General features: G+C 51.2%; 1 protein-coding gene and 1 long non-coding RNA gene across 4 annotated transcripts; one reads left to right on the forward strand and one right to left on the reverse strand.

Moving 5' to 3' along the window:
* Positions 1-5,407: 5,407 nt before the first annotated feature.
* On the reverse strand, positions 5,408-16,864 carry SET (SET nuclear proto-oncogene). 2 transcript variants are annotated; one of them, XM_037495461.2, is made up of 8 exons: positions 16,666-16,864; positions 10,238-10,295; positions 9,472-9,614; positions 9,059-9,162; positions 8,840-8,953; positions 8,093-8,263; positions 7,867-8,013; positions 5,408-7,181 (listed from the first exon to the last, which is right to left on the reverse strand). In XM_037495461.2, exons 1-8 carry the CDS (start codon positions 16,772-16,774, stop codon positions 7,158-7,160), a joined length of 870 nt encoding a protein of 289 aa, XP_037351358.1. In that variant the 5' UTR covers positions 16,775-16,864; the 3' UTR covers positions 5,408-7,157. The 2 variants fall into 2 exon arrangements, with proteins under 2 accessions (XP_037351358.1, XP_037351357.1); XM_037495460.2 differs by lacking the exon at positions 16,666-16,864 and adding an exon at positions 11,585-11,707.
* LOC119233043 (uncharacterized) lies at positions 12,502-18,287 on the forward strand. 2 transcript variants are annotated; one of them, XR_005122231.2, is made up of 3 exons: positions 12,502-12,785; positions 14,325-14,418; positions 16,645-18,287. It is a non-coding gene; the product is annotated as an uncharacterized LOC119233043 (long non-coding RNA). The 2 variants fall into 2 exon arrangements; XR_005122232.2 differs by having other exon boundaries at positions 12,502-12,662.
* The last annotated feature ends 2,909 nt before the right edge of the window (positions 18,288-21,196 follow it).

Raw genomic sequence — 21,196 nt, forward strand, 5'->3', positions numbered from 1 at the left:
CGGGGGGGCCCGGGGACGCGGCCGGGGCCGGCGGCGCCCGGGGCGGGGAGGGAGGCGCCCCCCGCCGCCCGCGGCCCGCGCCCCGGCCTCCCCGCGCGCCGTCCACCTGCCGCGGCGCCCCCTCCTCCATGGCGCCCGCGGCCGCCCGGCCCCTCCCCTCGGCCTCGGGCTCCGGAAGCCCCGGCCCCGCGCCCGGACTTCCAAACTCCAAACTTCCCGGGCAGCGGCGCCGGAGCCCGGGACGCGCGCCCCCTCCCGAGCCGGCCGGCGCTCCCGGGCCTGGGCGCAGCCCCGCCTCCGGCCGCGCGGGGGCGCGGGGACCCCGAGCGCGAGGCCCGGCGCCGCCCCGGACGCGCGGCTCCGCGGGGGCCCCGCTGCGGAGGCCGGACCCCGCGCCGCAGCCCCGGCCCCGCCGGGGCGGGACAGGAAGGGGCTTCCCCGGGTCTCCGCCGCCCGCCGCCCGCCCGAGGGCGCCCGGGGAGGGACAGCGCCGCCTGCCGCCCGCGGGCCTCCGCCTGCGACGGTCGCGCGGCCGGGGCAGCCTCCGCGGCCTCGGAGCCCGCCGCCGCCCGGCTCCCGCCCGCGGGCCTCCCGCCGGGGGCGTGGCCGGGGCGCCGCGAGCGAACCCCGACCCCGCGGGGTGCCCGCCCGTCTGCCCCGCGGCTGGAAGAGCGTTCGCAGCGGGGACCGCGAAGCCTCATCCAAGTGATGCCAAGTTACGGGGGAGGAAACCGGACGCCCCAGGCTTCCATCACGTCACCCCACGGGCGCCCCCAGTCGCGCCAGAACCGAGTTCCACCGTCGCCCCGAGAAGCCCATCTACCCGGAGGCTCACTGACACCTGGAGGAACGCACCGAGAGCCCCCGGCCCGCACGAGGCGCGTCCGTGCCGGGGGATATGCTGGTCCGGCCTCCGGAGCCTTCCTGGCATCCTGCACTTTCAGCCAGGACTCCGCTGGAAGGTGCTTCCTCCAGGGGCTGGAAGCGGCTGTGGCGGAGGGGCTACTTCTGCCTTGAGGTGGGCACCCCCCAGGGCTGTACCGAGGACAACCACAGCCCTCTGCTCTGACCAGGTCCTCACCAAGGACTAAAGTCACACTGGCAAGCCTTGGATAGTCCTGAGGTGTCCTGTGACAGCAAATCAACCAAGAAACAGGTCTTTGCCGAGGTAACTTGGTTCACTGGGGATAAACCTAGACTTCATCATCAGAGGCGAGTGGTGACAGGGTGGCCAAAGAGGGCTGGACGTTAAAAACAAGCAGCCGGCACTCAGTAGGATCTTTCCAATGGGGGTTATCAAGCTGTCCTAAGCTGAACATTAACCGTAGTTTTTAAAATTATGTGGTTTTTTTATTTTATTTTATTTTTTTAAAGAGAACCAGCTCGGTTGAAACTTTATTTTTTATTTTAAGATTAATTTATTTATACAAGCACTGGGTACAGTCAGAAGCACGGGAGGGTGAGAGAATTCACCAGGGGAGGCCCTGTTTTAATTTTTTTTAAAGATTTATTTATATATATAAGAATCAGGGTACAGGCCAGATGTGCTGGAGGGTGAGAGGATTCACCAGACAGAGCGGGGAGCAGACCAGGCAGACTGACAAAATATACTGCTGAGGGGAGCAGCAGGCAAGACAGGAGATCCCACATGCTGTGCCATGTGGGATTCTCGTCGGCCAGGATCGAACCCTTGCTGCAGAGGCTGCGGACAGCTTCACAGTGCAGCACTCAACCACCTGCACCACCACGGAAGCCCATTAACCGTAATTTTTTTTTCAAGATTTATTTATGCATACAAGAACTGGGGTGTAGGCCAGAGGTGCGGGCAGTAAGAGGATTCACCAGAGACAGTGTGGAACAGAACAGGCAGATCTACTGAAATACACTGCTGAAAGGAGCAGTGGGATACAGGAGAGGTCTGCTGCGCCATGTGGGTAGCTTCCTAGCCGGCCAGTGGATGAAATTCATGCTGCAGAGGCTGAAGATAACTTCCCCGTGCTGTGCTTAACCCCTTGTGCCACCAGGGACGCCCTTAACTATAATTTAACAGCAAAAAAGTTTCTAACTGTAGGTCAAAGGTTTGAGGAAAAAATGAATCAAAGTAGTCAAGTTGCCTCTTTCTGAGGGGTCTAATTTCCCACTTGAGGACTATTTATTCATTTCTGCAGCCAAAAAACAAAATATGTGGAAGAATTCATGATGGTTTTTCAGGGGAGCAGTGAAGAGTGTCACTGCCTTAGCATCATGAAGGGAGAGTTCAGAAGCAGAAGAATGAATCCATCTTTTCTGCTGAACCCCAGGCTGGGCAAACCTACAGGGAACCCAAGTCCTGGACTGATGAATGGCCACGTCTGATGTGAAGGCACCACGTGAGATCAAGGCTTAGGAAAACTTTAGTCCAAGTTCTTCAACATCAGTGGACAAAAAATAGTGTTGGGCCTCCCTGGTGGCGTAGTGGTTGAGCTCTGGGTTGCGAAGCTGCCCGCAGCCTCTGCAGTGCCGGCTCCATCCCCAGCCACAGGGCATGGGTCCCACATGGCGCGCAGACCTCTCCTGCTGCCCGCTGCTCCCCTCAGCAGTGTACTTCGTCAGTCTGCCTGTTCTGCTCCTCGTTCTGGCTCTGGTGAATTCTCTCGCCCTCCCGTGCTTCTGACTGTACCCAGTGCTTGTATGAATAAATAAATCTTAAAAAAAGTGTTCAAGTCCACTATTTCAACCATCAACCGGTAGGAATCTGGAAGGAAATGTGTACTTTTTCCTTCTCCACGTTGCACAAACGCCAGTCGGTCTACATTTAAATTTTTTTTTTTAAAGATTTATTTATTTATACAAGCACTGGGTAGAGTCAGAAGCGCGGGAGGGTGAGAGAATTCGCCAGAGCCAGAGCGGGGAGCAGAGCAGGCAGAAGGACCGAAGTACACTGCTGAGGGGAGCAGCGGGCGGCAGGAGAGGTCTGCGCGCCATGCGGGACCCTCCTCCGGTGGCCGGAGAGCAGCCGGGGATCGAACCGGCGCTGCAGAGGCTGCGGGCAGCTTCGCAACCCAGCGCTCAACCGCTGCACCACCGGGGAGGCCCGGTCTACATTTAAATTTGCTTTCCTCAATAGTATCTGAAAACAGAGACCACCTGATCAAGTTGGCATATACCTTCCCCGCTACAAGTCTTGTTATTCTAATTACTTCCACTCAGGCATGTGGAAAAGCCACATGTTGGGCCTCCCTGGTGGCACAAGGGGTTAAGACGCAACCTATGAAGCTGTCCCCAGACTCTGCAGCATGAGTTCAATCCCCAGCCAGGGAGCAACCCACATGGCACAGCAGACCTCGCCTGACTCGCCCACTGCTCCCCTCAGCAGTGCATTTCAGTAGATCTGCCTGTTCTGCTCCCCGCTCCGTCTCTGGTGAATTCTCTCACCCCCCACCTGTGGCCTGTACTCCAGCCCTTGTATGCATAAATAAAGCTTTAAAAAAAAAAAACAAACCACACACGCAAAAGGGTAGAAGACGGACTTTGTAAAATAAGGTATGTCCAGTTTCAACATTGAAATAGTTGGACATCAGGCCTCCCCAGTGGTGTAGCGGGTTGAGTGCAGCGCTGTGAGGCTGTCCACACAGCCTCAGCAGCACCAGTTTGATTCCCGCCTGGCCTGGGGAGATTCCCACATGGCACGGCAGACCTCTCCTGTCTCCCCCGCTGCTCCCCTCAGCAGTGTATTTTGGTCCTTCTGCCTTTTCTGCTCCCTGCTGTCTCTGGTGGATTTTCTTACCCTCCTGCGCCTCTGGCCTGTCCCCAGTGCTTGTATAAATAAATAAATCCTTTAAAAAAAAAAAAAAAAGGAATAATTGGTCATTGCTTTCTAAAGGATTGGTCTGTCTTCAGGAAAGCATGCAAGTCTCTCTTTACAACAGCTTATCATTCATCATTGGCCAAAACGAATTCATAACAAAAACAAAAAAGGCAGAAAAGTCATGTTTCTGGGGCCAAATAAATGGAACCCTGAAAGCAATTGTTATAAAGCAGTAATGGCCTCCCTGGTGGTGCAAGGGGTTAAGACGCAACCTCCGAAGCTATCTGCAGCCACTACAGCACAGGTTCAATCCCCGGCCAGGGAGCTACCCACATGGTGCAGCAGACCTCTCCTGTCCCACAGCTGCTCTCCCCAGCAGTGTATTTCAATCTACCTATTCTGTACCCCACTGTCTCTGGTGAATCCTCACCCCCCAGCACCTCTGGCCTCTTCCCCAGTTCTTGTATGCATAAATAAATCTTAAAGCAGAAGTGATTGGCCTCCCTGGTGGCCTAGGTGTCAAGTCTCAGTGCTACTAACTGCAACAACAGCACCAATGGCCCAATTTCAATCCCGGCCAAGGAGCTGACCCACATGGCACAGACCTTTTCCTATCTCACCTCCTGCTCCCCTCAGCAGCGTATTTCAGTAGATCCGGCTGTTCTGCTCCCCACTGTCTCTGGTGAATCCTCACTTCCCTCCCTACCTGTGGTCTACACCTGTTCTTCTATGCAAAAATAAAACCCTTTTTAAAAAAAGCGATAAATTGCCCAATCAATCCAGAAACAATCCAGGAACTCTAGCCCAAAAGTTCACCCTGAGTACCAACTACCCTGAGTACAAACCAGCCCATGTTTCAGGAGCCTGACAGCTTGTGTTTTACAGCCAGACAGGGGTGAAACATTGGCCACAGGTCAGTGAATCCATCTGTCTTAGTGAAATCAGAACATGGGAGAGCCCACCTCAGTAAGGGTGGCCTAAAATAGAGTATGAAGCTCTGGAAGTTGAATGTAAAGACACACATAAACCTACCCTTCTCTGGGTCATCAGCTGAGTTAGCTTTGGTAAAGGTTGTCCTGTTTCCCCAGAAAAACTACCAAAACATCACCATTTGCATTTTTAAAATGCCCTTACTACAGGTTCACTCATCTGCCCTTCCCAGCACAGCCCAGTTCAAGAACTGCCCCCCTGGCAATCAGCAGGAAGCTCCTCTAGCTGCTCAGGGAGTAATTTCCCATTTGAATTTGCAGGCACAGGGGATCTAGGGGTAACTCTTGTTGGGATCTAAGATTACCTTAGGAGCCGCCTACCCTCTGACATGCCCCAAGATAAGCATTATAAAACTTGTGACCTGTAACCTGCCAGTGCTGAGCTTTCCCACACCTCAAGTTTTGGTAAACTTTGTGAATCAAGTCACTTTAACATAAATGAACTGAAGCCCTTCACGTACTGTATCCCAAGTGACAGACTTGTCCAGGACTGCACGTACCTTTGTGGAGACGCACCTATGGGGCGTTTGTTTAAAGCTCCCCGCTCCCTCCCCCAGTCACATAACCAGACCAAAAAACTAGCTTATCTAAACCCCAAAGTAACATTTCTCTACAAAACAAGGAGAATGACCCCAGTCAAAAAAAACTTTATGTTCCTTTATTGGAGCAAGATTCCTGACCGTAATACAGTGATGTATTTACTAAACAGAGACCTGTGCAGAAATTACATACTATCCATCCAGACAGGTTTTCGATACACTTTGCCTACTGATGGGATAGTTCCATTTATAAAGTTTTATACATCAAAAAGCTTTGAATTTGACCAGGCTGTCCATTAATTAATCTCTGAAAAAGTTAAGTGGCATTTAATTTCAGCTACTTTATTTTACAGCATTAAAAAGCCTATATGCATTAGGTAGCTTCTCAAAACGTTATCATTTAGCGGACAGAGCAGAGTCCACCTCACCCAGATTCACAGAGATGGGTCTCAATGAGAGCTGGATGCTAAATAGCTGGTACTTTGAGACGAAAGTACTCCTGAGTTTACTACCACCAATCCGGACTTCTGGCTGAGAGCCCACTGCTGCCTGGGCCACACCTTACAGTGCCAACTGCCAGCAACTGCCTGTGTGTAAACGCAGCATGAGGCACCAGGTCTGATGGTGGCAGCAGGCACTATTATATCCAGGTAAATAAAGGCCTGTTTAAAACGCCAATTTGATAAAACTTAAGGATACGACGTAACTCAGAACTGCGTTTTGAGCAATCTGGTATCCGGCATGATGTGACAATTTTCACAAACTGATGGCAAATTGTACCCATGATGCTTCCAGCTACGGGGACATTAATACATTGATTCAAATCCCTTTACTCAGTCCACATAGCCCTGAGGTCATCCTGCAAAGTGCGTATCAAAAAATACGAGTTAAGGTGACAAAGTTTGACGATATGTTACATCAGTCAAACTTGGAAAGTCATATTAAGTTTATCAGTTCTGAGAGAAAAGCATCAAATCCTTTGTGTACACATTTAGTTTTATTGTAACAAAGCAACTTGTACACTTTTAACGTTTAAAACTGAGCATCATCTTTCCTTTCCAGTGAAACAAAAAAATTTAAAAATAAAACAGGAACAAAATTACAATAGAGAATGTCAATTCCAAATAAGATCCTACAGGTTCTGCTGATTCTCCCATTGAGTGGCAGGGCTCAAGTCATCATTAGGAGAGAATTTTATTTTAAAAGTGTCATCTTAAACTGCAAGGATGTCCGTTAAACATCACAATGAAACATGCCAAAGGAGAAGCCATGTTGTCAAAATGCCCACTTAACCCACCCAAACATCTCAAACCCACCCTTTTGCTGACCTTCTATAACCCCATTTTTTTAAGTTTTTTTTTCTTTTTTTAAACAAGAGAAAAGTAGACAGATACATGTTGGTAAATGCTAACTGTCCATATTCACATAGAGACACAGTGTAATCTCTGAGCCCAATATACAGAGAAAGGAGGAAAAAAGCTAGAATTCTATGCACTACTACACAGGGGCCTAGCACCCTCCAGCTTCCAGCAGAGCTAAGGGAGCAGAAGGTTTTTCTTTTTTCCCACAGAGCACGGTGGTGTTGATTCCATAAAGTTTTTGTTGAGACAGGAAGGGATAAAAATGAATTTGGAACAGAAAGGAGTAGAGAGAGATTCTTTTCCCACTGTATTCTGCTCAAGGTATTTCCCCCCAAAATAAGTTGAGAACCATGGTATAAAGGAGAGAAAAGAGACCTCAAAAAACAGGGCGACTGAGCACAAGGGGAAAAAAAAAAAAAGACTGCAACTTGCTCCCAGGGACTGGAGAAAATTAAAAAGGTTGGAATCCATCAGTGTTCCATTAGTCATCTTCTCCTTCATCCTCCTGTAAGAAAAAAATGGGAGGGGGGCAATTAATCTTCACTTCAGGGTTAATTCTAAGGTCTTCTCCCGAAGTTCACATGGCCCATGATGGATTCCGCAGAACCTAGAGACAACCTGCTACAGGCCATCTAGTTTTATGAGCCTATACATCAATCTGCATCAAATTGATGGTTAAGACCCAGTGAGATGTATTTCAAATGAATCAGTCAACTTTGCAGCACTAACCAAATCACTGGATGTCTTTCAGACCAAATGATCTGAAGCAAAACCCAATCAATCCCAACGTCACAATTTTTAGTTTTGCAAAAGATACTAATTTTTTGTTATTTGGGGGAGATTTCTCAGAACTTGACCTCCTGCATGCTCCACGTTGCTTTCGTTAAGTACTGTTTAGGGAAAGATGGGACTGATTAGTCATAACACTAACCACAAAAAGCAGAACTAGTTAAAAAATCATTGATACAGTGAGCTTCCCAAACTTCCTTCCTTCAATCTTAGCTAAATACTTTATCTTTGCTACGAATTCTCCCACCATTAGGTGAGTCTGTTCCATTACACTATATATATATATATATATATATATATATATATATATATATATATATATATATATGGCCTCCCAAGTAACTTGGTGAGTTCTTTATCTTTAATGATTGCCTTTTTGGATTTAACCAATTTTCTTTTACCTCTCCTTCCTCCCCCTCATCATCATCTTCATCTTCTTCACCTTCATCCTCATCCCCTTCTTCATCAATGTCTTCCAATCCTTCTTCTTCTTCATCATCATCATCATCTTCTTCTCCTTCCCCTTCTTCATCATCCATGTCAGGAACCTTCAAATAAAAGTTTCTGTAAGAACTCATTTTCAAACAAACAAGTGGAAACTCAAATAAAAGAAGGTTCTCAGCTCACCAAGTAGTACTGTAATGGATTTGGCCAGATATCATCTTTGATGACCTCTCCTAATTCATCTGCACCCGCATCAGAATGGTCAGTAAACCAGGTAAAGAAGCTCTCTGGCTCCTCATGCTGTCTCTTCCTGCTGGCTTTATTCTGTGTTTGACTTGAACGTTTCGTCAAATCCTAAACAAGGACGGAACAATTTACGGCACACGTTGTCAACAACACTGAAATTAGGGTTTAAACAAAACTTTAACCCCAAACAAAACATAAACCAAAAACAGTAAACGACGAACATGGGCATATTGGCTGTTATTTATTGATCTGAAAGAACTATCGTTTACAACAGGTTGAAGAGAAACGTCCTCAATTTCTAGGTCTGCCCTTAAAGACTTGTCAAATTTGTACGACAAACCTGTCCAAAAAAGGGTATCACATAAATTTGGCTTTTACAAGTCTTTCTACCAGTATCTTAACACAATTTACAATACATTTAACTCTCAAATGCAGACAAGAATTACGGGAAGTGGTAAGCCATTGAAAGAGCTCAGCCACCCAATGGAAAAACCAAAAGGGGGAAAAAGAAAAAAGAACATTTCTTCAAAATCTTTCATGATCATAAAGAAAGCCAAACCATAGTCTTTATCTTAAATAAAAAGCAACTTGTTATATTTTAAGGATCTGCCTTTAAAACAGCATAAAAGCACAGGTAAATGATTCAATATGCAAAATGTCATCTTTACCCAACTTGCCGCCTACCTTTCCAGATTTCCATTTGATTTCAGTGGACTTTGAAGAGGGATCACCACTCTCATTCAGATGAAATTCTTTGGAGAGAACTTTATTTTCGAAGTAAGGGTTTTCATCAAAATACTGTAATAAATGATTAGACAATAAGAAATCAATACCAACAGCTCCTCTAACCAAATCTCAAGTTAATTTCCACAGTGGCAAACAAGATGTATTACTGATACTTACAAAATCTATTCTGTAACCTGATTTAATATCTTCAAATTCTGTCACTTCAACTCTTGTCAAATAATGCAGTGCCTCTTCATCTTCCTCCCCAAGCAGTGCAGACACTAGCATCAGGAAAATATAGGTCAAGTGAATATTAAAAAGGCAAACAGTAAGTAACTGCTCTTGTGATTTCTTTTAAGATTTCCCAAATTCAGTATCTTTAGGGCCATAGATCTATTAGCTGATATCAAATGGCTGAATATCAGAGCGGTGACTATCTTTTATCAAGTAATTAACAATCCTGCATTTACGCAAATAGAAAGATTTAACTCTAAATCTTCACCTAGTGTTTCAACTTCTGCATAAACCCAACACGTTGGGCCAAGTGCTCACCAAGGCCCTCTGTTCTGTACCAAGTGGACATACCATACCTTGTGGATGGTTGACAAATGTTGTTACCCAAAAATTTGGGATTTTGGCGATCAATTCCGACCTCTTCTGAAAAAATGGTTGGCGGAGTTTGTTATATTTCTGTTCTACTTTCAAAATCTCCTCACTGGCTTGTTCGTTAAGTCTAAAGAAAATTAAATGAAAAAACATGTTGACACCAACGGTACTTGACAAATACAAAAATTACCCAGAATATACAATATTTTTAATTAGCCTTAGGGCATTAAAAGGTACCTATTTATAACAAGTCAGTCACCGCAAAGATTATGGATAGCTGCTCACTCACATCAAAACTCAAATAACAATCTAGCCTCCATCATCAACTCAACTGACATTTTCTAAAGCTCGCAAGCTGAGTATGTCAGCAACACTGTATTTCCTACCTCTACTCTATCCACAGACTATCACCAATTATTTCCCTCAAGCAGTTCAAGTAGAAAACAGTTGCTAGTCAAGCAACAAAGTTGTAAGTGGGCACCAACACGAAGCCCTAACTGGACTATCAGCAGTCCCCACATACATTTCAGACAAATTGTAGCCTTTGAAAGCAAACTCAATCTGTACAAGGTTAATCAAATGACCCTACGTTTATTTCACAGAAAATTACCATCTCATTATTTCAAACTAAATTATAATCCTCTCCACTTAGCCAGGGAGTACTTATCTGACCACAGCAGTTTCAATGATTACCAGACTGCAAGATGCATCTCATAACTTTTCTAAAGTAAGTTAACAAAAAACAGTTACCTGTCTATTTCATTTTGTACTTCATCAATATGTTCAATTGCTTCTTGCTGCTCTTTTTCTGAAAGAAAAAGGTGCGTAAGACTCAGTATCAAGTGGAAAACAAACCTAGCCAGTCCCCCTGATGCCAACACTGCCTGTGATATGGGAATTTATCAATAAAGCTGCTAAAAAAGAAACCGCCCACTACAACGCATGCTCTCCACGTGTTCCATGTGTGTGGCTGACAAATTACTTTTTAATTAAGTCTATTCGCGAATCATGCGGTTAGGCTGCTCAAAATGCCGAGTTCCATTACAAGAAACAGACCAAGTGTTAAAATCTGTTAGGGAAGAAACAATTCAGAGATCTGTCCCGCCGACCACACCACCTGCAGCAGACTAGGAGCCACGCACGACCCCCCAAATGCCCCGACACCGCGGCGCAGCCCAGGACGCCGAGCCGTCGATGAGGCTCCGCGGGGCAGAGTCACTTTCGGAAAAGTTGGGAGCAGCGCGGCGCCCGGCACCGCCTCCCACCGAGACCCCCGACGCGCCCGCAGGGGCCGGCCCCGGCGCCGCCGCCGCGAACGCGCGCTGGACCCTCGGGGACCGGGCACCCCTGGGCGCCCATCCGCCCGTGCTCACCCCGGCCGGCCCCGGCGCGGCCGGGCCCGCGCGGCCGCGGCCTCCCCGGAGCAAGCCCCGGCCGGGAAACTCGGCGGCGCGGGCGGGGGGGCCGGGCCCGGGGGGCCCCGGGAAAGGTGCCCTTTTGTCCGGCGCGGGCCGCGAGGGCCGCGGAGCCCGGTGGGCGCGCGGGCCCCCCGGCGCGGCTCATTTCCGGCGGCCGCGCCGCCCCCCGCCGAGGGGCCCGGCCCGGCCCGGCCCGCGGCGCACCCCTCGGCCCGCCGCGCCGCCGCCCCACGTGGGCCCGGCCGGCCGGAGCATCCTCCGCGCCGCGTGCCGGCCCGCGCCCCGCCCCGCCCCGCCGCCCGCCCGCCGCGCCGGGCCCCGGGAGGGGGCGCGGGGGCGCCGCGGCGGGCCGCGCGCGGGGGGCGCCGGCGGAGGCCCGGCCGGGGCCGCGTCCGGCCGCACCATGTGGCGGCGGCGGATGGAGCGAGGCATCATGGCGGAGCACAATAAAGAGGCTCGCGGAGGGAGGGCGGGGGCGCGCGCGGGCGGGAGCGGAAGGGGGGTCTCCCCGCCCGCCGCGCAGGCCGCAGCGCCCCCGCCTCGCCGCCGCCGCCGCCGCGGCGCCACCCGGCCCGGCGCGCGCACAAAAAGGGCGCCGAGCCCGCGCCCCCCGCGCCCGTGGCCTGCGCCGGGCGGGCGCGAAGATGGCGGCGGGGCCGGCCCCCGCCCGCCGCCGCACCTGAGGTCTCGTCGGCCCCGTCGTGGTTGGAGTTGAGCTCCTTCTTGCTGACTTTGGCCGCCGGCGCCGACATGGTGCCTCCGCGTCGGCTCGAGCGCGGGCGGGCGGCGGCTTCCTCACGCCACGCGCGGCGCCCGCTCGGTCCGGCCGCTCCTCGGCGCTCGTCCGCGCTCCTCGCCCCCCGGGTCGCGCGCGGCCTCGCGGCGGGCGGCGCGGGCGGCTGCGGCGTGCCGGGCCCGGCCCGGGCTCCTGCGGCGGCGGCGGCGGCGGCGGCGGTCGCTCCTCACTCGCGCTCCGCGCCCGGCGCTGCTCGCTCTCCCGAGCCGCCTCCTCCTCCACCTCCTCCTCCTCGCGGCGCGGCGCGGGGCGGGCGGCAGCGCGCAGGCGCGCCGGGCCCCGCGCACGCCCCGCCCCCGGCCCGGGAGGCTCGCGCCGCCGCGCCATTGGCTGGGGCGCCGGGCCGAGGGGGCGGAGCCGCGGCCGAGACACTGGGCCGGCGAAGAGGCGGGAGGCAGAGCGCGGCGACGTACGGCCCGGCCCCCGGCGCCGCGCGCCCCTCCCCCGCCTTCCCCTTCTCAGGCCGACCCGGGACTTTTGCGCGCTACGGGCGCGCGGCGGCGGGGGGCGGGGCCTCGCCGGCAGCGCGCAGGCCCCGGGCGGGCGTCACGTGGTGGCGGAGCGGCTTCCCTGCTCCGCGGGGCGCGGGGCGCGGGGCGCGGGCTGGGCGCCGCCGCTCCCGGGCGCAGGCCGAGGCCCGCGCGGCTTCACCTCGGGGCGCCGCGTGCCCCCGCCCCGGCCCGCGCCCCGGAACGTGCCCGGGGCGTCCCGCGGGAAGGCCGGCGCCCGGGCGGACCCCTCCGGCTCGGGGAACCTGAGGCGGCCGGCCCGCCGGGACCCGCTCCGGCCGTGGAGTCCTCGCGGCGCCCCCTGAGGGCGCAGCCCCGTGCGCCCCGCACCTCTGTCCACCGCGAGCTGCAAAGTGCGGGGCCGCCTGAGGAGCGGGGCGCGGGAGTGGAAGTCGCCTGAAGGCAGGAGGGTCGCTTTGGCCCCAGCAGTCCCCAAAGCGCCAAGAAACCAGGTGACGCGGAAGCCCCAGCGAAGCCTGCTTGGGAGGCCAAGCCTGACGGAGCACTGGGCTCCCGCCCTCCTCGGGACCCCAGGAATAGACCTGGAAGAGCTTGAAACCTCTCCCAGGGTGCTGGTAACCAGAGCTGGGGGCTGGATGGTTTGTCTTTGCGCTCACATCTTCCCATCACCTCTTAAAACTCAAGCACAGGGGCCTCCCTGGTGGCGCAGGGGTTAAGTCTCAGCACGAAGTTCCATCCTCTGAGTCCCATCCCTGGCCTGGAAGCCGAACCACAGGGCGCAGCAGACCCCTTCTGTCTCCCCGCTGCTCCCCTCAGCAGTGTGTTTCGGTGGATCCGTCCGTTCTGCTCCCCATTCTGTCTCTGATGAATGTTCTCACCCCCTTACACCTCTGGCCTACTCCCCAGTTCTTGTAGGCTTAAATAAATAAAAATAAATCTTTAAAACAAAAAGCCTCCAGCACAGTCCATGGTGATGGAGGACTGATAAATGTGAAGTAAACGGCATGCAATCCAGGAGAACACAAATGGCTTCTTGGGACTTCCCTCAAAACACAGATATTCCTCTTAATCCTTCCCCTCCAGACTTGAAATATATATATATATATATATATATATATATATATATATATGAGAAACATTTAAAGGTGGGGAAAAGTGTCTGAAAAAACAACTGGAACAAATGAACTTATGAAAAAGTTTTCTAAGAAAAAAAAAATGCCGCTTAGCTTTTAAGAATCTTTTAGTTACCTGCAAATCAACTCACATCAGGAATGGAGAATCCTTGATTATTCCTTAATACCAAAATTAATGCAGGTTTTTCTTGAATATCTTCATTTTTTAATTAAAGATTTATTTATGCATACAAGAACTGGGGTACAGACCAGAGGTGGAGGGGGGCCCAGTGAGAGGATTCACCAGAGACAGAGTGGGAACAGAACTGCAGTCATAGGTTTTGTCTTAACTCCCTGGGCCACCAGGGAGGCCCTTGAATATCTTCTACATTTAAAAAGGCAATGTAAAAAGTCTCCTATTTTCCATAAGGGATAAATGTGTTACAGTCAATTCCTTCCCTTCCAGATCTTATTCTCAATCGAATCCAAATGATGCCAATTTATACCTATCCCAATGGACAGGCTTGTTATAGGAAGAACTATTAGCACTAGTGACAAGCTGGTGTTTGACAACCAGCTTCCAGAAGAGAAAAACAAAAACAACCCCCTCATTGGTAGCACTTGCTGATTTCAGTGGTGTATAAATACTATCACCAAGACTGTATTCAAGCTCCTGCTGCAATGTCACTGGAATAGAGTTAGAATAACTGTTTTCCCACTGCACTGCTGAAACATGTGCCCTCGGCACAAGCAGTGCCAACTACGTGCATTTCCCTCTTTGATCCTTATGAAATACAGGGTAGGTAAGAACATGGTCATTTCACAGATAATCTCATTTAATGCAAGTGACAGAACTGAAATTCAAAGCCAGGTGAGTAGATAAAACCCCTGCCCTAAAACGGGGTTTGGTTTTGTTTTGCTTTTTCACATGACCTACAACAGGAAATACATTTGACACCAGGACCCAGCAGACAGATCAACTTAGACTAAGGGTGATGTTCCTCTTAATTTTCTAATCTACATTATTTTCTTAAAATGCAGGTCGAACTCCACTAAATTGATTTCATGACACTAATGGGATGAAAAGCACAGTTTGTGAGGACTTGCTTTTTTCACACACGAAGCCTGCTCACAGGTGGGTACCAGTGACCCAGAGCACCTCCAAAGTGCCCGATCTACCAGTTCCCCACACATCCGCAGGAGCCCCAAGGAATTAGTAAAGCCTTCTAACTAAGCAGTGGGGCTGCCAGTCTTCCTACTCCATGCCAGACCCGGGAACTGCCCTGGCCTTTCCCACAGCACTTTTCCAGATCAATGCCAGGAGCACACTAGGAAGTGCAAGAGAAAGAGAAAGCAAAAGGGCAAGAGAGTCAGTAAACAAGGGAGTGGTGTGGACACACCAGGGATATTTCACCGAGCGCGTGCACACGAGAACCAGGTGCTGCTTTCCTTCTCCCCTCTCCAGCACCAGGAGCTCTGCATGCTCCTAGGCCTCTCGCCTTACTCAGAACCCCTTCTTCTCTCCTCCCCAGCTTCCTGTGAAGGGGAACAAACCCATAGCTTTAGCTTTCAGATTGGACAGAAAGATGCCAGAGTCCCCTACAAGGTGGCAGAATCCCAGGATGCCTGGAAAATCTAGCTAGGATGGCTGTCACACTGCCCCCACCCATCAACACACCTCTCTGAACCTCTTTTTTCTGATCTGAGAATTGGGGTTTTCCAGGGATACTGGTGATGAATAGAGTACTTAGCACAGTGCCTGGCAGATAAGTCGCCACTGAGCTGGTATTTGGTTTTAGGGGGGACCACCTCCGAGGGGCTGTGCTTGCACCTTCCTGTTCTTTCTGGTCCAGTTAATTCTCCCAGGAAGCTGAATGGAGGGAGACCAGAAGGACATTTTGCAGCTCCCATCTGGAAGGGAACTTATTATCCTTCTTGAGAGCACTGATTATGCACCCATCGGCCTGCAGTGTTTTACTTCTATTTAAACCTCACAGTTAGTCTATTAGGTACTGCTGAGTCCATTTTACAGGAGAGGAAAACAGCACAGGTTATGTCACTTGCCCAACAAGGTCACTTCGCCAGCCAGAGCAGGGTTTCAAACCTGGCAATCCAGCTTTACCAGGGAGGGGAGGTGGAGGTGGGGGAAACATAGACTAGTTTGCATCCCATTTGGAAGGGGAAGGACTAACCCAATAAGATCACACTTGCCAAGTAGCCCAGATGCACAGAAGCCTTTTCCTGGGGACTCCTCATCCAGTGCTCCTTTCACCAAGATGGCTGGAGCCAAGTCAGCAAACTAGTAAGATCCTTGAGGCCCGAGTCCCTGGCCTCCCCTTCCCCCTCCCCCAGCCAGCCTGCTGCCACATTTTCCCCAGCACAACACTATTCTGCCTTCTTCCTATCCAAAAGCACCCCAAGAAGGCCCCACTACATCCCCACTCTATTAGGGAGGCCTAATCACCAAAACAATCCACTTTGTGTTCTGCTGCCAGCCATGTGTCTGCAAAACTGCAGCCCTCACCTCCAAGTTAATGGGGATGGGGGGAGGGGGACAGACACAAAACTGACAACTACAGTGTAAGACGTAGGAACCAGGCTGGGGGGACTAGGCGCTGCCAGAGCAGAAAGGGGGCACCTAAAGCCCAACAGCGTGACTGAGAGGAGAAAGACTGCCAGTGACTGGCGCGGTGAGTCCATGAGGTGCAGAACACAGGGAGGCGCAGAGCGATCGGACGGAGCTCGGGGAGGGAAGGAGGGACGGGGCTGGGGGGAACGTGACCCTGGACAGGCCAGCCCAGACCAGATGAGCAGGGCTTGTCCAAGTTGCTCAGTCTACACCTCCAGGGCAATGGGAGGGCAACCAAGGTTTTTAAGCCCGGAGCGGGGTGCCTGGCTTTGCTCAGGCTGGAGGGGAGGCGGGAGCTGAAAGACAGAAGGGGTGGCAGTGACGCGGCCCGAGCTGTGGGCAGGCAGGGGCACCGGGAAACAAAGGTATCGAGGAGGTGGATCCCCCAGACTCGGGATTTGACAGGATGTGGAGGGATGAAGGAAAGAAAGGGGCCATGTGTGTCGCCCCAGCCTGAGGCTGGCTGGCGGTGCCACTTCTTTAGACAGGGAGCCCCAGGAGAGTCAGTAGGGGACTGAGAGGCCAACCCAGCAAGTGTGCTTGGGGGCCGGGATGAGCACCCACGTGCTCCACATGTCTCCTAGTTTCACCCCTCCTGGTTCTTCCCATAAACCTAATCCATTCACCCCACCCTTACAACCCTTCAGGGGAGTTTGCGGTAACATTTCAAAAGGCATAACAAGAAAAGATAGCAAAACGTAAATAATCCACCTAAATCCCTTCTTCTCCCAGAAAATGAATGCCAGGACATACCTCCCTTCTGCTCGTCCAAGGAGTTTGAGGTCTCCTCCGGCCTGGGCACGGCAGGAAGTCTTGATTTCTTTGCTTGAGGTTGGAGTGGAGATTGGCGTTTGGGGGCCATGCTGCTAGGAAAGTCCCAGAAGCAGATCCGAGGGAAAGGTGCGCCTGGAAGAGACTCTGAGGACTGAGGCTGCCAGGTGACCCAGCTTTAAATCTGCTCTGGAGCCGCGGGGCCTGGAGGGGATATTTACATGACAGTGGAACACACACCCATTCCCCCTCCCCCAGCCTCATCCTCCCTACCCACCCTCCAATCAAGATCAAATTCCTTTAGTTGCTCCCAGCGTTTCTCTACTGGGGCCTTCTGGGCATTGGATGGGTGGGGGAGGTATTTCCTTGTGGGGAGTAGCGCTCTCCGCTCTCTGGCACTCTCCTGGTCTAACTTGAAACACAAGCAGCCCATCCCCCAGTCCTTTTCCCAGTCCTCTAGGATTAGGCCCCCTTTGAGAACTTGTGTTTTTTTTGTTAAACTATGGCCTCCAGAAGATGCTATTTCCTCACCTCAGTCAGGAACATTCTTCAGTATTTCCGCCCCCAACCCCCATATCTCACTAATTCCTTCCCCACTTCTGGGTCTCCGCTGAAGGGATAAATGCATGTCCAAATAAAGGAGTCCCAAACAAGAATTACAAAGGAAAGGGGGGAAAGTAGGCACCCCTGAGAGGAGTTAAAAGGGCCAACCATTCACCACTCATTTCAAAGACGGCATCTTGTCTGGGCAGAGGCTCTCAAACCCCAGTGCCTTTGGGAACCTTCAGGTGATCACTGTGAGTAAGACCGGCCACTGGCGGTGACAACAGCCAGGGGCAGGGAGGTGGCACAAGCGCCTGAGGCACTGTGCTGGTCACAGTTTGGCTGCAGTTCCGCTCCTGACAGAAATACACCAATATGTGTGGTCAGTGTAGAAGAGAGTTCACAGCAGCAGAGTCCTAGTAGCCAGATCTCTGAAAACAATACAAATGTCTATCAAATACGAAAAAGTGAATGGAGCCCTTGGAAGCACTGCCCAGAGCGGAGGTGACAGAAGAGTGACCCCACAGGAACCTCAGCCACTTGCTGCATCTGCCTCCAGTACAATAAGAGGCAAACCTGATCCCCTCTGTTATAATTCCAGAGCGGGGATTTCCCTTGTCATGGGGAGTCACTGGAAGGGGGCAGTAGGGTCTCCAGAGCGCTGGCTACACCCCCTTTCTGGGTCTGGGGATTGCTGCACTATTGGGTTTGCTGTGCAAAACCTGCATCGCCAGGTCTTTATTTTCTAAAGAAAAGCCAGCGATTTCTGTGGGAAAGCTCTGGATTTTTAAAAGTTAGTAACTAATTAAATGTTTTAAAACACACTTTGTAGGGCCTCCCTGGTGGCACAGGGGTTAAAGACACAGCATTATCAAGCTATCACCAGCCATTGCAACATGAGTTCTATCCTGGCCAGGGAGCTGACCCACATAGCACAGCAGACCTCTCCTGTCTCGCCCCCTGCTCCCCTCAGCAGTGTCCTTCGGTCCATCTGCCTGTTCCCTCCCGCACCTCTGACCTGTACCCCAGTTCTTGTATAAATAAATAAAATAATTTAAAAAACTGCAACTGATATTAAAAAATTATTTTAAAAATATTAAACCCAGAATTTCCATATAATATATTAAAAAAAATAAGAATGGTGGCCTAGGGGTAAAGTCTCAGTGCTATCACCCCTATGGCCTGAGTTCAATCCCTGGCCAGGGAGCTACCCACGTGGTGCAGCAGACATCTCCTGCCTGGCCTGCTGCTCCCCTCAGCAGTGTATTTCAGTAGATCTGCCTGTTCTGCTCACCACTCTGTCTCTAGTGAATCCTCTCACCCCCCCACACACACTTCTGATCTGTACCCCAGTTCTTATATGCATAAATAAATAAAGCTTAAAACACAAACACACACACACACACACACTTTGTAGACCAAATAAAACATGTTGTTAGGCTTCTTTCAGCCTGTGACCCCTATGTTCCCAACCTTTTGCCTTGTCCAAAGAGTTTCCATTTTTTCTTTTTTTTTTAAAGAGTTATTTATTTATTTATTTATACAAGCACTGGGTACAGTCAGAAGCGCGGGAGGGTGAGAGAATTCACCAGAACCAGAGCGGGGAGCAGAGCAGGCAGAAGGACTGAAGTACACTGCTGAGGGGAGCAGTGGGCGGCAGAAGAGGTCTGCGTGCCATGTGGGACCCTCACCTGGTGGCCGGGGAGCAACTGGGGATCGAACCGGCACTGCAGAGGCTGCGGGCAGCTTCGCAACCAGCACTCAACCGCTGTGCCACCGGGGAGGCCCCGGTTTCCATTTTTTCAATATTTTTTTTAAAGATTTATTTATACAAGAACCGGGGTACAGGCCAGATATGCGGGAGGGTGAGAGGATTCACCAGAGACAGAGCAGGGAATAGAACAGGCATGCGTTCATCCCAGAATATATGGCATTGTGAAATTGTACTGTGTAGTTTTAAATATTCGCTTTCAGTTATAAGATGAATTTTTTTTGAAGATTTATTTATTTATACAAGCACTGGGTTCAGTCAGAAGCGCGGGAGGGTGAGAGAATTCACCAGAGTCAGAGCGGAGCGCAGAGCAGGCAGACTGACAAAGTACATTACTGAGGGGAGCAGTGGGCAGCAGGAGAGGTCTGCGCACCATGTGGGACCCTCGCCCGGTGGCCAGGGATCAAACCGGTGCTGCAGAGGCTGCGGGCAGCTTCACAACCCTGCGCTCAACTGCTGTGCCACCAGGGAGGCCTCTATAAGATGAATATTTTAACTACTGTTCTTTTGAAATACAGAATGCATTTTGAAATGAAACTTCGTTATAAAACAACGTTACCTCAAAAGAGAAAAAATAAAATTCCCTTTGGTAGGACAACAAAATAAGGTCAGTTGTTCATATTGAAATGCTAACACTTCCAAATGCAGTTAAATGAAATATATATTTATACTGAATATAAATGACCGAAATATACTGCTGAGGGGAGCAGGGGGCCAGACAGGAGAAGTCTGCCTCGCCATGGGGATCGAACCGGCGCTACAGAAGCTGTGGACAGCTTCACAGCACTGTGCTCAACTGCCTGTGCCACCAGGGAGGCCCGAGTTTCCATTTTTTTCTCTTTGTTTTTCCCCATTAAATACCCTCGACAAAATAAATCGGAGGCATAAGTCAAAGATGTCAATACTGACAACAAGTTGAGCTTTCTCTTTCTCCCCTTCCCGTCACCTCTTGCTCCCTCCATCCCTCCATCCCTTCTCAGCTTCAAGGGACTTCTGGTTCCTTAAGCATGCTTTGAGGACCAAGGTTCTTAAGGTTTCATTTTACCCAGATAATTGTTTACAAATTACTTCTGAGATATTTGCAGTTACAGTGTCTTAATGTCCCAAGACAGGCAGGCTGGAGCCCAGATTTACGAGGGGCGAGGGTCAAAGAAGAAGACCTGAGTTCTAGCTGGAACAACTGGTCAATTGGCCCAGGAGTGCTTTCTCACAGGCCTAAGTCTCAGTGTCCACATCTGAAATGGGTAACAGCTGCCACTGTCTTTTAGGGCTTTCAAATTCAGGACCATGGCTCAGCTTTCCCCTGTTTTCACCCCAGAAATTGTCCAAAAACAAAAAAATGAAAATTTTTGTAAAAATATTTACATACAAGGGTGTAGGCCAGAGGTGTGGAAAGGGTGTGGATGTGAGAGGATCACCAGAGACAGAGTGGGGAGCAGAACAGGCAGATCCACTGAAATACACTGCTGAGGGGAGCAGCAGGAGACAGGAGAGGTCTGCAGCACCCTGTGGGTAGCTCCCTGGCTGGCTAGTGATCAAACTTCACTCTGCAGTGGCTGGCCATGGCCTGCTAGAGCTGTCTTCATCCCCTGAGCCACCAGGGACACCATAGATTGCTTTTTTTTTTTTCACCCCACCCACCTGAGGCCCTAAAGTTTGCAAATCCCCTGCCCGGGAGAAGGGGTGAGGAGAGGGGCCGTGGGTGTGGGGTACAAGGCGCCTTTCAAGTTAGACAAGCGCAGGAAGCCTGATCATCCTGGGGTAATAGGAATATATATCCCTAGGCATGAACAGGTACATGGGGTGAGGGAGGGTGGGGGGGCTTGACTGTGGTGCTTTGCATCCCAGAGCCTGATCAGTGGAACCCCTTGGTAATAAGATTGGATCAATGGGTGGGAGTTGGATGTCTATCATTGGACTTACCCTCCCTAAAGTCCAAAATCCAGTATTCAGTCTGACCCACCTTGTCTGTCAATAAAAGGCCAGGATCTTGCTCTTGGAAGGCATCCTCATCCTGCATTGAGCATCCTGCATCCTATAGTCAGCTTGACAGCATCAGTTTCTTTTCTTTATCACTGCGGGTGTTGCTGACACAGCAGGTGGTCTCCTTACAAGGGGCAACTTAAATGGACACGGCTCCTAGGCAAGGCCTTTAGCCATTAGGGCATCTAAGCAAAACAAAAAACACAAAAAACACAA

Source organism: Talpa occidentalis, unplaced genomic scaffold, assembly GCF_014898055.3.
Source record: "Talpa occidentalis isolate TD23 unplaced genomic scaffold, MPIMG_talOcc4v2.1 talOcc4.7, whole genome shotgun sequence".
Lineage (NCBI taxonomy): Eukaryota > Metazoa > Chordata > Mammalia > Eulipotyphla > Talpidae > Talpa > Talpa occidentalis.

Excerpts from the sequence above, each read along its gene's own strand:
- SET (XM_037495461.2), bottom strand. The coding sequence starts at position 16,774 with ATGGCCCCCAAACGCCAATCTCCACTCCAACCTCAAGCAAAGAAATCA. Across the intron at positions 8,954-9,058 it reads CAGGTTACAGAATAGATTTT|TATTTTGATGAAAACCCTTA; the intron begins GTAAGTATCAGT and ends CATTTATTACAG. Across the intron at positions 8,014-8,092 it reads ATCCATTACAGTACTACTTG|GTTCCTGACATGGATGATGA; the intron begins GTGAGCTGAGAA and ends TTTTATTTGAAG.